This window comes from Oncorhynchus tshawytscha, linkage group LG22 (genome assembly GCF_018296145.1).
Source record: "Oncorhynchus tshawytscha isolate Ot180627B linkage group LG22, Otsh_v2.0, whole genome shotgun sequence".
NCBI lineage: Eukaryota > Metazoa > Chordata > Actinopteri > Salmoniformes > Salmonidae > Oncorhynchus > Oncorhynchus tshawytscha.
Window position 1 is genome coordinate 19,257,640 of NC_056450.1, and position 17,452 is coordinate 19,275,091.

Genomic DNA, 17,452 nt, shown 5'->3' on the forward strand with positions numbered 1-17,452 from the left:
GCAGAGAGGGAGAATGATTCATCCTTTCCATGGTAGGGTTAATGGGTCAATAAAACAATTTCCCCAATCCAGTAATCAATGCATGGTTTGCACCAGGGCTCTCCAACCCTGTTCCTGGACAGCTACCCTCCTGTAGGTTTTTGCTCCAAACCCAGTTGGAACTAACCTGATTCAGTTTATCAACCAGATAATTATTAGAATCAGGTGCGCTAGATTAGGGTTGGAGCGAAAGCCTACGGGATGGTAACTCTCCAGGAACAGGTTTGGAAAGCTCTGGCTTCCAGTATAAAGTGACTAATCACACTAGACAAGTGCTTTAGCTGTAACACTGAAACAAATGACAAAACTTAGTGTACATGTTCGAACAGGCTATCATAGAATTGAAAAATCATTGAAAAAGGCTATCGTTTGGAAGAAACCTGGCACCATCCCTACGGTGAGCCACGGTGGTGGTAGCATCATGCTGTGGGGATGTTTTTCAGCAGCAGGGACTGGTAGACTAGTCAGGACTGAGGCAAAGATGAACGGAGTAAAGTACAGAGAGATCCTTGATGAAAACCTACTCCAGAGCGCTCAGGACATCAGACTGGGCCGACGGTTCACCTTCCAACAGGACAACAACCCTAAGCACACAGCCAAGACAATACAGAAGTGGGTTCGGGACAAGTCTCTGAATGTCTTTGAGTGGCCCAACCAGAGCCCGGTCTTGAACCCGATCGAACCCTATTTTCAGGCCTCTGGAGAGAATTGAAAATAGCTGTGCAACAACACTCCCCATTTCAGCCCTGCCACAAAAGGACCAGCTGACATCATGTCTGTGATTCTCTCGTTAACACAGGTGTGAGTGTTGACGAGGACAAGGCAGGAGATCACTCTGTCATGCTGATTGAGTTTGAATAACAGACTGGAAGCTTCAAAAGGAGGGTGGTGCTTGGAATCATTGTTTTTCCTCTGTCAACCATGGTTGTCTGCAAGGAAACACGTGCCGTCAACATTGCTTTGCAAAAAAAGGGCTTCACAAGCAAGGATATTGCTGCCAGTAAGATTGCACTTAAATCAACCATTTGTCGGATCATCAAGAACTTCAAGGACAGCGGTTCAATTGTTCTGAAGAAGTCTTCAGGGAGCCCAAGGAAGTCCAGCAAGTGCCAGGACCGTCTCCTAAAGTTGATTCAGCTGCGGGATCGGGGCACCACCAGTACAGAGCTTGCTCAGGAATGGCAGCAGACAGGTGTGAGTTCATCTGCATGCACAGTGAGACGAAGACTTTTGGAGGATGGCCTGGTGTCAAGAAGGGCAGCAAAGAAGCCACTTCTTTCCAGGACAAACATCAGGGACAGACTGATATTCTGCAAAAGGTACAGGGATTTGACTGCTGAAAATTATTTTTCTCTGATGAATCCCCTTTCCAATTGTTTGGGGCATCCGGAAAAAGCTTGTCCGGAGAAGACAAGGTGAGCGCTACCAACAGTCCTGTGTCATGCCAACAGTAAAGCATCCTGAGACCATTCATGTATGGGGTTGCTTCTCAGCCAAGGGAGTGGGCTCACTCACAATTTTGCCTAAGAACACAACCATGAATAAAGAATGGTACCAACACATCCTCCAAGAGCAACTTCTCCCAACCATCCACGAACAGTTTGGTGACGAACAATGCATTTTCCAGCATGTTGGAAATCAAATCAAATCCAATTTTATTTGTCACATACACATGGTTAGCAGATGTTAATGCGAGTGTAGTGAAATGCTTGTGCTTCTAGTTCCGACAATGCAGTAATAACCAACAAGTAATCTAACTAACAATTCCAAAACTACTGTCTTATACACACAAGTGTAAGGGGAAAAAGAATATGTACATAAAGATATATGAATGAGTGATGGTACAGAGCGGCATAGGCAAGATGCAGTAGATGGTATCGAGTACAGTATATACATATCAAATCAAATCAAATTTATTTATATAGCCCTTCGTACATCAGCTGATATCTCAAAGTGCTGTACAGAAACCCAGCCTAAAACCCCAAACAGCAAGCAATGCAGGTGTAGAAGCACGGTGGCTAGGAAAAACTCCCTAGAAAGGCCAAAACCTAGGAAGAAACCTAGAGAGGAACCAGGCTTTGTGGGGTGGCCTCTTCTGGCTGTGCCGGGTGGAGATTATAACAGAACATGGTCAAGATGTTCAAATGTTCATAAATGACCAGCATGGTCAAATAATAATAAGGCAGAACAGTTGAAACTGGAGCAGCAGCACAGTCAGGTGGACTGGGGACAGCAAGGACTCATCATGTCAGGTATTCCTGGGGCATGGTCCTAGGGCTCAGGTCCTCCGAGAGAGAGAAAGAAAGAGAGAATTAGAGAGAGCATATGTGGGATGGCCAGTCCTCTTCTGGCTGTGCCGGATGGAGATTATAACAGAACATGGCCAAGATGTTCAAATGTTCATAAATGCATGGTCGAATAATAATAAGGCAGAACAGTTGAAACTGGAGCAGCAGCACGGCCAGGTGGACTGGGGACAGCAAGGAGTCATCATACATATGAGATGAGTATGTAAACAAAGTGGCATAGTTAAAGTGGCTAGTGATACATGTATTACATAAAGATGCAGTAGATGATAAAGAGTACAGTATATACAGTGCCTTGCGAAAGTATTCGGCCCCTTGAACTTTGCGACCTTTTGCCACATTTCAGGCTTCAAACATAAAGATATAAAACTGTATTTTTTGTGAAGAATCAACAACAAGTGGGACACAATCATGAAGTGGAACGACATTTATTGGATATTTCAAACTTTTTTAACAAATCAAAAACTGAAAAATTGGGCGTGCAAAATTATTCAGCCCCTTTACTTTCAGTGCAGCAAACTCTCTCCAGAAGTTCAGTGAGGATCTCTGAATGATCCAATGTTGACCTAAATGACTAATGATGATAAATACAATCCACCTGTGTGTAATCAAGTCTCCGTATAAATGCACCTGCACTGTGATAGTCTCAGAGGTCCGTTAAAAGCGCAGAGAGCATCACGAAGAACAAGGAACACACCAGGCAGGTCCGAGATACTGTTGTGAAGGAGTTTAAAGCTGGATTTGGATACAAAAAGATTTCCCAAGCTTTAAACATCCCAAGGAGCACTGTGCAAGCGATAATATTGAAATGGAAGGAGTATCAGACCACTGCAAATCTACCAAGACCTGGCCGTCCCTCTAAACTTTCAGCTCATACAAGGAGAAGACTGATCAGAGATGCAGCCAAGAGGCCCATGATCACTCTGGATGAACTGCAGAGATCTACAGCTGAGGTGGGAGACTCTGTCCATAGGACAACAATCAGTCGTATATTGCACAAATCTGGCCTTTATGGAAGAGTGGCAAGAAGAAAGCCATTTCTTAAAGATATCCATAAAAAGTGTTGTTTAAAGTTTGCCACAAGCCACCTGGGAGACACACCAAACATGTGGAAGAAGGTGCTCTGGTCAGATGAAACCAAAATGGAACTTTTTGGCAACAATGCAAAACGTTATGTTTGGCGTAAAAGCAACACAGTTCATCACCCTGAACACACCATCCCCACTGTCAAACATGGTGGTGGCAGCATCATGGTTTGGGCCTGCTTTTCTTCAGCAGGGACAGGGAAGATGGTTAAAATTGATGGGAAGATGGATGGAGCCAAATACAGGACCATTCTGGAAGAAAACCTGATGGAGTCTGCAAAAGACCTGAGACTGGGACGAAGATTTGTCTTCCAACAAGACAATGATCCAAAACATAAAGCAAAATCTACAATGGAATGGTTCAAAAATAAACATATCCAGGTGTTAGAATGGCCAAGTCAAAGTCCAGACCTGAATCCAATCGAGAATCTGTGGAAAGAACTGAAAACTGCTGTTCACAAATGCTCTCCATCCAACCTGACTGAGCTCGAGCTGTTTTGCAAGGAGGAATGGGAAAAAATGTCAGTCTCTCGATGTGCAAAACTGATAGAGACATACCCCAAGCGACTTACAGCTGTAATCGCAGCAAAAGGTGGCGCTACAAAGTATTAACTTAAGGGGGCTGAATAATTTTGCACGCCCAATTTTTCAGTTTTTGATTTGTTAAAAAAGTTTGAAATATCCAATAAATGTCGTTCCACTTCATGATTGTGTGCCACTTGTTGTTGATTCTTCACAAAAAAATACAGTTTTATATCTTTATGTTTGAAGCCTGAAATGTGGCAAAAGGTCACAAAGTTCAAGGGGGCCGAATACTTTCGCAAGGCACTGTACGTATACATATGAGATGAATAATGTAGGGTATGTAAACATTATATTAGGTAGCATTGTTTAAAGTGGCTAGTGATAGATTTTACATCATTTCCCATCAATTCCCATTATTAAAGTGGCTGGAGTTGAGTCAGTGTGTTGGCAGCAGCCACTCAATGTTAGTGGTGGCTGTTTAACAGTCTGATGGCCTTGAGATAGAAGCTGTTTTTCAGTCTCTCTGTCCCTGCTTTGATGCACCTGTACTGACCTCACCTTCTGGATGATAGCCGGGGTGAACAGGCAGTGGCTCGGGTGGTTGTTGTCCTTGATGATCTTTATGGCCTTCCTGTAACATCGGATGGTGTAGGTGTCCTGGAGGGCAGGTAGTTTGCCCCCGGTGATGCGTTGTGCAGACCTCACTACCCTCTGGAGAGCCTTACGGTTGTGGGCGGAGCAGTTGCCGTACCAGGCAGTGATACAGCCCGCCAGAATGCTCTCGATTGTGCATCTGTAGAAGTTTGTGAGTGCTTTTGGTGACAAGCCGAATTTCTTCAGCCTCCTGAGGTTGAAGAGGCGCTGCTGCGCCTTCTTCACAATGCTGTCTGTGTGGGTGGACCAATTCAGTTTGTCTGTGATGTGTATGCCGAGGAACTTAAAACTTGCTACCCTCTCCACTACTGTTCCATCGATGTGGATAGGGGGGTGTTCCCTCTGCTGTTTCCTGAAGTCCACAATCATCTCCTTAGTTTTGTTGACGTTGAGTGTGAGGTTATTTTCCTGACACCACACTCCGAGGGCCCTCACCTCCTCCCTGTAGGCCGTCTCGTCGTTGTTGGTAATCAAGCCTACCACTGTTGTGTCGTCCGAAAACTTGATGATTGAGTTGGAGGTGTGCGTGGCCACGCAGTAGTGGGTGAACAGGGAGTACAGGAGGTCCGTCAGGAAGTCCAGTACCCAGTTGCACAGGGCGGGGTCGAGACCCAGGGTCTCGAGCTTGATGATGAGCTTGGAGGGTACTATGGTGTTAAATGCCGAGCTGTAGTCGATGAACAGCATTCTCACATAGGTATTCCTCTTGTCCAGATGGGTTAGGGCAGTGTGCAGTGTGGTTGAGATTGCATCGTCTGTGGACCTATTTGGGCGGTAAGCAAATTGGAGTGGGTCTAGGGTGTCAGGTAGGGTGGAGGTGATATGGTCCTTGACTAGTCTCTCAAAGCACTTCATGATGACGGAAGTGAGTGCTACGGGGCGGTAGTCGTTTAGCTCAGTTACCTTAGCTTTCTTGGGAACAGGAACAATGGTGGCCCTCTTGAAGCATGTGGGAACAGCAGACTGGGATAGGGATTGATTATGTCCGTAAACACACCAGCCAGCTGGTCTGCGCATGCTCTGAGGGCGCGGCTGGGGATGCCGTCTGCGCCTGCAGCCTTGCGAGGGTTAACACGTTTAAATGTTTTACTCACCTCGGCTGCAGTGAAGGAGAGGCCGCATGTTTTGGTTGCAGGCCGTGTCAGTGGCACTGTATTGTCCTCAAAGCGGGCAAAAAAGTTATTTAGTCTGCCTAGGAGCAAGACGTCCTGGTCCGTGACGGGGCTGGTTTTCATTTTGTAATCCGTGATTGACTGTAGACCCTGCCACATACCTCTTGTGTGTGAGCCGTTGAATTGAGATTCTACTTGCCATAAGGAAAAAGTGATAACTAAGTGGCTCGGGGAACAAAACACCAATATTTTGGGTCCATGGCCAGGAAACTCCCCAGACCTTAATCCCATTGAGAACTTGTGGGCAATCCTCAAGAGGCGGGTGGACAAACAAAAACCCACAAATTCTGACAAACTCCAAGCATTGATTATGCAAGAATGGGCTGCCATCAGAAGTGTGGCCCAGAAGTTAATTGACAGCATGCCCGGGCGGTTTGCAGAGGTCTTGAAAAAGAAGGGCATCAACTTCATATAATTGTCAATAAAAGCCTTTGACACTTATGAAATGCTTGTAATTATACTTCAGTATTCCATAGTAACATCTGACAAAAATATCTAGACACTGAAGCAGCAAACTTAGTGGAAATTAATATTTGTGTCATTCTCAAAACTTTTGGCCACGACTGTACACAAGATGCTTTAGACCCTAGCATGGGTAACACTTTATAATAAAGTTAATAAACCATTTATTAGGCATGCAGAGTTCTCACCAAATGTTAAGCTAGTTATTTACACAAAAACGTTTAAATGACGTATTAATGATTCGTAACATAAGATCATTTATAAGATGTTTAATATAGGTCCTTATAAACCATTCCCTAATCATTAGCAGTCTTTTTGCAGTCACTAATCGAAATAATGCTACAGAGCATTTAATATCGTAACACACTACATAAAGTAGACAAAATATAGACACATGAATATAGGAATTAACATTCATTTTAAATGAACAGGATGAAAAGCTAATACAATAAAACAGTAAAACCAAAGAACAATAAAATGATTGGAAGAAGGCGTGTTTGATATACAACCCTCAATGGTATTGTAGATACCCCTACCTGTATTCTCCATCAAATAATAAACAGAGCAAGTTCACTTCTGTCAGGTCAAATGTTATTTGTATTGTACTCAGTCCGTCCATTAGATTTACAAACCCTCCTTGTGTTAAGCAATTCTAATCAGTATCCGAGATTTAAGGAACTTTTTTGGTAAGGTGCATTACAGTGGAATGGAACATAACTTGACAAAAAAAGTATTACAGTCTACTAAAACACTTTATTTTCCAAAGTAGAATGCATTATGAAAAAACAAAACTCAAATATTAAAATCAAAAATGCTAAATCCACATTTATTCACAAAGCATTTTTGCAGTTTGGGTTGAGTACTTTCTTATGGACCAATGTCAATGTTCAACACTTACAATATCAAACCATGCAACCTGTTTGGTCATCCCTGTTATCGACTGTCTAGAATCAGGGCTATCCAACTCTGTTCATCGAGAGCTGCCGTCCAGGAACAGGGTTAGAGAGCCCTGGTCTAGAACTTTAACCAGGTAGACCATATCCACCTGAGACTGCCCCAAAAAACATGTTTTAGTGAACACAATAATTAACATCATAGTGTAAACATAGCTTCATACAACACAAAAGGGCTGCATTTAGACAGGCAGCCAAATGCAGATCTTTTTGTCACTAATTGCTCTTTTGTTTAACCAGATCAGCTCTGAAAAAAGATCTGTCAAGAGATGTGATTGGTCAGACCAATTAGGGGAAAAGATATCAGTATTGGGCTGCTTGTGTAAACGCAGCCTATGGTACATTTAAACATTGCTTTATACACCAACTGGAAACAAATAGAATGGGAACAAAAGTGCCCACTATACCACAGATCATTCCCCTTAGGCTTTGCTGTAATAACTATGTACATACTAAATGATTTTCATTGTGATGAGCAATGATACAGTGCTGAACCGATAACTGACTCTGCATATCCCCTCTTGCCAAGTCAAACTATGACAAAAAAAAACAGTATTTTTCTCAAAGTTTTCACAGTTCAAGCATTAGAATGAAGATCCAGAGATCCCCACTTTCCCAAATGCACACCTCATCTAGTTGATTATTGTGGCAGCTGCAGTGCGGAGATTGCCATCTTTTTTAGTCGAGCTTGATCTATGAAGCCTTTTGTGCCCTCTCCTCCACATACAGTTGCATCTAAACAAAGAAAATATGTTGTTACATACAAATTTTACACAACATTCAAACAATATTACCGTCTATTAGTATGGGCTTTCATACAAGTGTCGTAATCTTCACAAAGAACCATGCCATTGCTTACTTTCACAATGTCTGATGTCATGGTCTTCAGGGGTATGAGTCTGGGCTCCTGCATGTGTACTTCCTGCTCATCTGCAACTATCCATGGAAAATCCTGGAGGGGAACATGACAACATCACATGTGGAGTGTACAGGCCCACACACTAGAATACAACATATATATGATTGAATGTAGGTACACAAACAAGTCTGTGTATTACAATAAACACACATACAGTATTGAAACGTCATGTTTGTGACAACACTGACCTTGATGACCTGAACCTTCTCCATGTTGCGGGTGGCAGCCTCCCTGGTGTGGACCAGCACTGTAAACGTACATCCTGGGACAGTGGAAAGTAAATAGACATATTATAATACTATGACCGCTGCTAGACAACAACTTAACAGAAATTGTATACTGTATGTATAATGTGTATTTTTATATTGTATAATACAGGGCACATTTGGAAAAGAGGCCTAGGTCTCAATATGACTTCCCTGTCAAAACAAAGGTAAAATATATATATATATAAAACATTTGTTTGGGAACGCAAGACTTATATAGCAGCAGACCTCCAGCTATCGATTTTCACACAGAGATGTTTCTCACTGAGTGTCTCTCCATTCTCCAATATAGCTTTTCCATCTTACCCGGTGGGTTGTTTTCCAGAACTGCATCACATACACTGATCTTCAGGATAACCGCCCTCAGTAACTGTTCCACGTGTGACAGCAATGTATCAGAGCTGTAGAACCAGAAGAGTAACTCCTAAAAGCTCAAGGTATCGAAAAGGGCAATCCAACAACAAACCATATTAAATCAAATAAAATTGTATTCGGCGCATGTGATAAATACAACAGGTGTAGACTTCACCTCGAAATGCTTAATTACGAGCCCTAAAAAGTAAGAATATTTGAGAAAAAAAACATCAAGGAAAATAGTAACACATTACAATAACAAGGAGTAACGGTACAGAGTCAATGTGTTTGGGGTACAAGGTAGTTGGTGATTGAGGTAATATGTACATGTAGGTAGGGGTAAAAGTGACTAGGCAATCAGGATAGATAATAGCATTAGAGTGTGTGAAGAGTGTGTCTATGTGTGAGTATGTGGCGTCAATATGCATGTGTTTTGTGTGTGTGAGCATATGTAGTGCGTGTGTGTGTTTGTTGGAGTGTCAGAGTAGTGCGTGAGTAGATTCCAGTGAGTGTACATAGAGCCAGTGTAACAGAGTCAGTGCAACAAAAAAAGGGGGACAATGCAAATAGTCCAGGTGGCCATTTGAATAACTGTTCAACAGTCTTATGGCTTGGGGGTAAAAGCTGTTCAGGATCCTTTTGGTCCCAGACTTGGCGCTCCAGTACCGCTGCTGTGCGGTAGCAGAGAGAACAGTCTATGACTTGGGTGGCTGGAGTCTTGGATGGCAGGGAGCTTGGTCCCAGTGATGTACTGGGCCGTATGCACTACCTTCTGTAGCGCCTTACGGACGGATGCCAAGCCGTTGCCATACCAAGCAGTGAAGCAGCCAGGCAAGATGGCCTCATTGGTGCAGCTGTATAACTTTTTGAGGATGTATTTCAACCTTCTGAGGGGGAAGAGGTGTTGTCATGCCATCTTCACAACTGTGTTGGTGTGTATGGACCATGATAGGTCCTTAGTGATGTGGACACAGAGGAACTTGAAGCTCTCGACCCACTCCACTACAGCCCTGTTGATGTGAATGGTGGTGTGCTCAGCCCTCCATTTCCTGTAGTCCATGATCAGCTCCTTTGTCTTGCTGACGTTGAGGGAGAGGTTGTTGTACTGACACCACACTGCCAGGTCTCTGACCTCCTCCCTGTAGGCAGTCTCATCATTGTCAGTGATCAGGCCTACCACTGTCGTATCATCTGCAAACTGAATGATGGTGTTGGAGTTGTGCGCGGCCACAGTCGTGGGTGAACAGGGAGTACAGGAGGGGACTAAGCACGCACCCCCGAGGGGCCCCCGTGTTCATGGTCAGCATAGCTGATGTGTTGTTGTCTACCCTCATCACCTGGGGGCTACACATCAGGGGCTGCCCATCCAGGTGCAGAGGGAGATGTTCAGTCCCGCGGTCCTGAGCTTAATGATGAGCTTAAAGGAGAACTATGGTGTTGAACATGATGAGCAGTAGTCAATGAACACCATTCTCACATTGGTGTTCCTTTTGTCCAGGTGGGAAAAGGGCAATGTGGAGTGCAATATAGATTGCATCAGAGATTGCAACATCTGTGGATCTGTTGGGGCGGTATGCGAATTGGAGTAGGTCTAGGGTGTCTGGGATGATGGTGTTGATGTAAGCCATGACCAGCCTTTCAAAGTATTTCATGGCTAAAGATTTTTTTATTTCACCTTTACTTAACCAGGTAGGCTAGTTGAGTACAAGTTCTCATTTGCAACAATCAATGGCGGTTATGATATCGTTTAGGACCTTGAGCGTGGCTGAGGTGCTCCCATGACCAGCTCTGAAACCTGATTGCATATTGGAGAATGTACGGTGAGATTCAAAGTGGTCGGTAATCTGTTTGTTAACTTGGCTTTCAAAGACCTTAGAAAGGCAGGGTAGGATAGATATAGGTATGTAGCAGTTTAGGTCTAGAGTGTCTCCCCCTTTGAAAAGGGGGATGACCGCGGCAGCTTTCCAATCTATGGGAATCTCAGATGATACGAAAGAGCGTTTGAACAGGCTAGTAATAGGGGTTGCAACAATAGCGGCAGATAAAAGAGAGGGTCCAGATTGTCTAGCCCAGCTGATTTGTAGGATCCAGATTTTGCAGCTCACATCAGCTATCTGGATTTGGGTAAAGGAGAAGTGGGGAGGTTTGGGCAAGTTGCTGTGGGGAGCGCAGGGCTGTTGACCGGGGTAGGGGTAGGCCGGGTGGAAAGCATGGCCAGCCGTAGAAAAATGCTTATTGAAATTCTCAATTATTGTGGATTTATCGGTAGTGACAGTGTCTCCTAGCTTCAGTGCAGTGGGTAGCTGGGAGAGGGTGCTCTTATTCTCCATGGACTTTATAGTGTCCCAGGACTTTTATTGAGTTTGTACTACAGGATGCAAATTTCTGATTGAAAAAGCTAGCCTTAGCTTTCCTAACTGCCTGTGTATATTGGTTCCTAACTTCCCTGAAAAGTTGCATATCACGGGGGCAATTCGATGCTAATGCAGAACGCCACAGGATGTTTTTGTGCTGGTCAAGGGCAGACAGGTCTGGAGTGAACCAAGGGCTATATCTATTCCTGGTTCAAATTTTTTTTAATGGACCATGCTTATTTAAGATGATGGGGAAGGCAATTTTAAAGAATAACCAGGCATCCTCTACTGATGAGATGAGGTCAATGTCATTCCAGGATACCCCGGCCAGGTCGATTACAAAGGCCTGTTCGCTGAAGTGTTTTAGGGAGATGTGAGTGCTACTGGACAAAAAGTAATTTAGACACATTACCTTGGCGTTCTTGGGAACAGGGACTACGGTGGTCTGCTTGAAACATGTAGGTATTAAAGACTAGGGTTGTCATGATGCCAGTATCGTGATACAACGATACCGGATTTTCCATGGCAAAAAGGAAAACACAAAGCAGACTAAACACTTTGGTCCTTTAAAAAAATCTACTGTACGTAAAATATGATGTTCTATATCTTGGAAAATTAATGTGATTCTGGGTGACAACATAAAGCTTTCCAACATTAAGACTGTTTTCCTCAGAAAATGTTGCCCGTTTCACAGTTTTTTTCCCTTGCCATGACACATTGGAGTATCGCAATACTGGTATCGTGACAACCCTATCAGAGAAGTTGAACATGTCAGTGAAGATATATACACTCACCTGATGGATAAAAGAGGAGGCTGTGAAATCTCAAAGACAAATCTCTCAACTGGATGATGCTCTTTGTCCATGATGACCACAACCACTTTTTCTGCATCATTCTGAGGGAGAAATGTAGAACTTCATGCGAGTAATATGTACTCAAAAAAAGGTGTGCCCTCATGCAATAACATATTTAGCATGGTGAGCCATTGGGTTTACAAAACTATGTCAATCATATGTAGGCTAATGTATTCTCTCACCTTCTCAATGAGGGGTTTTACACAGTGAAGAGTATCATGGATGTATTGGTTCAGCTCTGGGTGGCATGACATCTAGAAGGTAATGCAACATAAGTGATGGATATTTTGCAGATAACCGTTAATAGTAGCTGAATAGTTATTACCCCGGTGATATTATAACCTTACCTGTACAGGTACATTGTATTTCTTTCTCTTCTGGAATATTCCAGATGGGTACACCTCTCGTACATAGAGGATGAGATGAATAGCCACTTCCAAAAACTCACACAAGATGTCAGCCACCACTGCAAAAGAAGACAGGCAGTAAACGAAGCTTGAGTCTATATGAAAATGAAATTGTTAATTGAAATGCACATTTTACAGGTCGATGTAAAATAATTTATATAGCTAGCTACCTTGTCCAAAATTGAGGTCTTGTCTTGTTAGCGTTGTCATTTTCTGGTGGCTGAGAGATGAGAACACAAATAATGTCGAATGATATGAGGCGAACGTTTCAAACGTCAAAAAAAGGAATTTCAACATGGAACAATTTAACCTCTGAAAAACGTAAGACTGTCGTTTGTAAATCTGTTCTCAGGATTTAATCATAATATACAGCAAAGATGCGAATAATACCTGCAACGTCTGTATATTTGTTTACATCCACTGCTTCTTGTCGTCGCTTGGTTATGACGTTTATATGGCGCACACTGATATCTTGAAAACACACTAGTTGACGTGTTGTGTGCGCTGTGTTGAAACCTCCGTTCCCCCATCTTGGCACTCCCCCACCACTGTAAAAACATATTTCGGAAGCTATAGAATACATTTATTAATTTCTACATTCGTTTTGCCACATTTATTATATTACAGATCCCTTAATGCATACCTTAAAATTATAGTATGTGATCTAAGCATATGTATATGCTTAGCTCACATATATACAGTACCAGTCAAAAGTTTGAACACACCTACTTATTCAAGAGTTTTTCACTATTTTTTACATTGTAGAATAACAGTGAAGACACCAAAACCATGAAATAACACATATGGAATTATCCAGTAACCCAAAAAGTGTTAAACAAATGTAAATATATTTTATATGTGAGATTCTTCAAAGTAGCCACCCTTTGCATCGATGACAGCTTTGCACACTCTTGGCATTCTGTCAACCAGTTTCATGAGAAGTCATCTGGAATACATTTCAATGAACAGGTGTGCCTTGTTAAAAGTTCATTTGTGGAATTTCTTTCCTTATTTATGCGTTTGAGCCAATCAGTTGTGTTGTGACAAGGTTGGGGTGGTATACAGAAGACAGCCCTATTTTGGTAAAAGACCAAGTCCATGTTATAGCAAGAACAGCTCAAATAAGCAAAGAGAAATCACAGGCCATCATAGCTTTTAGACATAAAGGTCAGTCAATACGGAACATTTCAAGAACTTTGAACGTTTCTTCAAGTGCAAAAAACATCAAGCGTTAGGATGAAACTGGTTTTCGAAGGACCGCCACAGGAAAGGAAGACCCAGAGTTACCTCTGCTGCAGAGGAGAAGTTCATTAAGAGTTACCAGCCTCAGAAATTGCAGCCCAAATAAATGCTTCACAGAGTTCAAATAACAAACACATCTCAATATTAACTGTTCAGAGTATACTGCCCTTAATCAGGCCTTCATGGTTGAATTGCTGCAAAGAAACCACTACTAAAAAGACACAAATAAGAAGAAGATACTTGCTTGGGCCAAGAAATACGGTGGAAATCTGTCCTTTCGTCTGATGAGTCCAAATTTGAGATTTTTGGTTCCAACAGCCGTGACTTTGTGAGACGCAGAGTAGGTGAACAGATGATCTCCGCATGTGTGGTTCCCACCGTGAAGCATGGAGAAGGAGGTGTGATGGTGCTTTGCTGGTGACACTGTCAGTGATTTATTTAGAATTCAAGGCACACTTAACCAGCATGGCTACCACAGCATAATGCAGCAATACGCCATCCCATCTGGTTTGCGGTTAGTGGTACTATCATTTGTTTTTCAACAGGACAATGACTCAAAACACACCTCCAGGCTATGTAAGGACAATTTGACCAAGGAGAGTGATGGAGTGCCGCATTAGATGACCTGGCCTCTACAATCACCAGACCTCAACCCAATTGAGATGGTTTGAGATGAGTTGGACCATAGAGTGAAGGAAAAGCAGCCAACAAGTGCTCAGCATATATGTGGGAACTCCTTCAAGACTGTTGGAAAAGCATTCCTCATGAAGCTGGTTGAGAGAATACCAAGAATGTGCAAAGCTGTCATCAAGGTGGCTATTTTGAAGAATCTAAAATCTAAAATATATTTTGATTTGTTTAACACTTTTTTGGTTACTACATGATTCCATGTGTGCTATTTCATTTTTAAATGTATTTATTTAACCTTTAATTAACCAGGAAGGGCTCATTGAGATTTAAAATCTCTTTTTCAAGAGCATCCTGGCCAAGATAGGCAGCACCAAGTCATTACAAAAATTACAGACAAACAACAAGAAAAACTACAAGTAATCTAGTAAAAACCATAGAATTCACAAGAGTATAACAAAATCAAAAACAGCAAATTAAAAACATTGACAGGTCAGGGAATCAGTCTCAAGATCATTCATCAGTGATTTAAAAACACCAATCAGGACAAGTTCTTCCAGTTTAAAAGTATTTTGTAAGGCGTTCCAAGACGATGGCGCAGAGTACATAAAAGCCCTTTTACCAAATTCAGTTCGGACATTTGGAACAGTTAGCAGGATAAAGTCCAGCGACCGAAGAGAGTACCCACCACATTTCTGAACAATAAAAATGCCCAAATAAAAAGTTAGTAAACACAAAATAGCTTTGTAAATGAAAGTATACCAGTGCCTGAGCCTATGGGTGACTAGAGAAGGCCAGCCAACCCTGGTATACAAAGTGCAGTGGTGCGTAAGGGTTTTGCAGTTTAAAATAAATCTCAAAGTGCCATGGTAAAGGGTGTCAAGTGATCTCAAACACTGAGCGGAAGCATTCATATATAAAATATCTCCATAGTTGTCACACCCTGGCCATAAAGAGGCTTTTATTCTCTATTTTGGTTAGGCCAGGGTGTGACTAGGGTGGTCATTCTATGTTCCTTATTCTATGTTTTTGTATTGCTTTGTTTTTGGCCGGGTATGGTTCTCAATCAGGGACAGCTGTCTATCGTTGTCTCTGATTGAGAACCATAATTAGGTAGCTCTTGCCCACCTGAGTTTTGTGGGTAGTTGCTTTCTGTTTTTGTGTCTGACCAGACAGAACTGTTTCGGTTGTTGTTGTTTTGTTAATCAGTGTTCAGTTCCATTAATAAATGGATGAATACGTACCACGCTGCACCTTGGTCCTCACCTTCTTCATACGACGACCGTTACAATAGTCCAGTAAGGGTATTGATGTACCTGATAATAGCCTCCTTCTGGCTTCAAATGAAAAACAGGCCTTATTCCTAAAATAAAATCCCAATTTCAGCTTAAAATTTTTTGTAAGTTGTTGAATATGCAATTTAAAAGAGAGGCCGCCATCAATTAAAATTCCAAGATATTTATATGAGGTTACAACCTCAATCTCCTTGCCCTGACAGGTAGTAATAGGTGAAAGGTTCAGAGGTCTATTTCTTGCTTTAGAAAACACTGTTAGTGTAGTTTTGTCAGTATTGAGGATAAGCTTCAATTGACACAAGGTATGTTGAACAGTATAAAAAGCGATTTGCAAGTTCTGGAAAGCTTTTGTAAGAGATGAGGCACAAAAGTAAATAACAGTATCATCAGCATAAAAATGAAGTTGCGCATTTTGGACATTTTTGTCTAAATCATTTATATAAATAGTGAATAAGAGAGGACCAAGTACAGAGCCTTGGGGCACACCATTAATGACAGACAATTTAACAGACATAAGCCCATCAAATTGAGTACACTGAGTTCTATCATACAGATAGTTAGCAAACCATGCAACTGCATGCTCTGAAAGACCTACACTCGACAATCCCCGCATTAGCATAGCATGATCAACTGTATCAAAAGCCTTAGAGAGATCAATAAAAAGTGAGACACAGTGCTGTTTTTTGTCAAGAGTTTTGATGTCTTCACTATTATTCTACCAGGTAGAATATAGTACAAATTAAGAAAAACTCTTGAATGAGCAGGTTTTGTATAAAACCATTTAAATTAAAGTATACTTTTTTTTAGATTACTGTTACTGTCCCTACCACAACAATATATATACTTAAAATAGATATAATTTTGTCCTTGAAACATTGATTTGAAATACTGTATAATTCCATTCATTTCTTTGAAGGACTGCTCCTACTGGGGAATGCCAAATTATGGCCGACAGGTTGCTTCAAAGCCTCTCAATGGCCAATATACTGTATAGCATCAGCAATCCAGGGTTATATCCATCATTAGCACACAAAAATAGCCAATGCACAAAAATGACTACACTTTTGAGCTCCATGGGGGCATTCTCATGTGGTAGAGAGAATCCCCTGGTCACCTATAGAGACCTGCTAAGAGGAAGGATGTTAAGTGCCACAAGCCTTTCAATGCATGACTTTGAACACCTTGAAATGTATTTGTTGTAAGAAATGTGCAATATAAATAAAGTTTGATTTGATTGATGACATTACAGCAGTAGAATAGAGGACAAGTGCAGTCTTTCCATAAACTAATTGATAACTTGGGATTTTATCACTTGACATATAAATCATATAGTGGGAAGGATCCTACAAATTAAGACTGTGTGAATGCATGTACCACTTCAAATAAGCAAATACAGTTCCTTTGAATATTTGTCTCTGGTCATGAAACTACAACACAGGTTGGATGTCTAAACAAAGTCAATTCTGAATGTCAATAGATTTTAAGATCCCTTATGATCCATGACAACATTCTAGAACTGAGTTAACACTCATCTAAGTCTGGTATCCGGGGTAGTCTCGTTAATATTAATAACATTGATTAAGTGTCTCTTTCCTTGTAGAATATTGACAGCAGTATAGAACACATTGTATTGCTAAGATGCTCAAACGTAACAAAATAGCTACACTCACCGACACAGGATAAACTTTATCCCTCATGCTGGCTCTGACTAAACCGGTAAGTTGCCCCTCACAATAGCTGCACTTCTCCACATGGCCAGACTTTTAGTGGTCTTCCCCTTTTAATGCTCTAATGCTCATCCTTGAAAAATGTCATAAAGTCTGAAATAAAAGTCAACATACTGTACAAAAGAATTATCTAGGCTAAGTAATACAATATCATTTTTTGATCTACTGTTCTGCTAACTAGCTAGCTAAAGTGTCGTCAGTGGCTAGCTAA

At 41.8% G+C, this 17,452-nt stretch overlaps 1 protein-coding gene across 1 annotated transcript; it reads right to left on the reverse strand.

Moving 5' to 3' along the window:
* Nucleotides 1–6,976: 6,976 nt before the first annotated feature.
* On the reverse strand, nt 6,977–17,452 carry mad2l2 (mitotic arrest deficient 2 like 2). Its single transcript, XM_024384495.2, has 10 exons — nt 17,185–17,452; nt 12,741–12,898; nt 12,521–12,570; nt 12,291–12,409; nt 12,126–12,197; nt 11,884–11,984; nt 8,688–8,782; nt 8,304–8,377; nt 8,056–8,148; nt 6,977–7,931 (listed from the first exon to the last, which is right to left on the reverse strand). Exons 1-10 carry the CDS (start codon nt 17,209–17,211, stop codon nt 7,890–7,892), a joined length of 831 nt encoding a protein of 276 aa, XP_024240263.1. The 5' UTR covers nt 17,212–17,452; the 3' UTR covers nt 6,977–7,889.

What these genes read in the sequence shown, in the direction of transcription:
- mad2l2 (XM_024384495.2), bottom strand. Translation starts at nt 17,211, where the DNA reads ATGAGGGATAAAGTTTATCCTGTGTCG. An exon ending in ATAAAGTTTATCCTGTGTCG is followed by an intron (nt 12,899 to 17,184) that starts GTGAGTGTAGCT and finishes ATGTTTTTACAG; the next exon opens with TGGTGGGGGAGTGCCAAGAT. An exon ending in AGAAGGTTCAGGTCATCAAG is followed by an intron (nt 8,149 to 8,303) that starts GTCAGTGTTGTC and finishes GTTCCCCTCCAG; the next exon opens with GATTTTCCATGGATAGTTGC.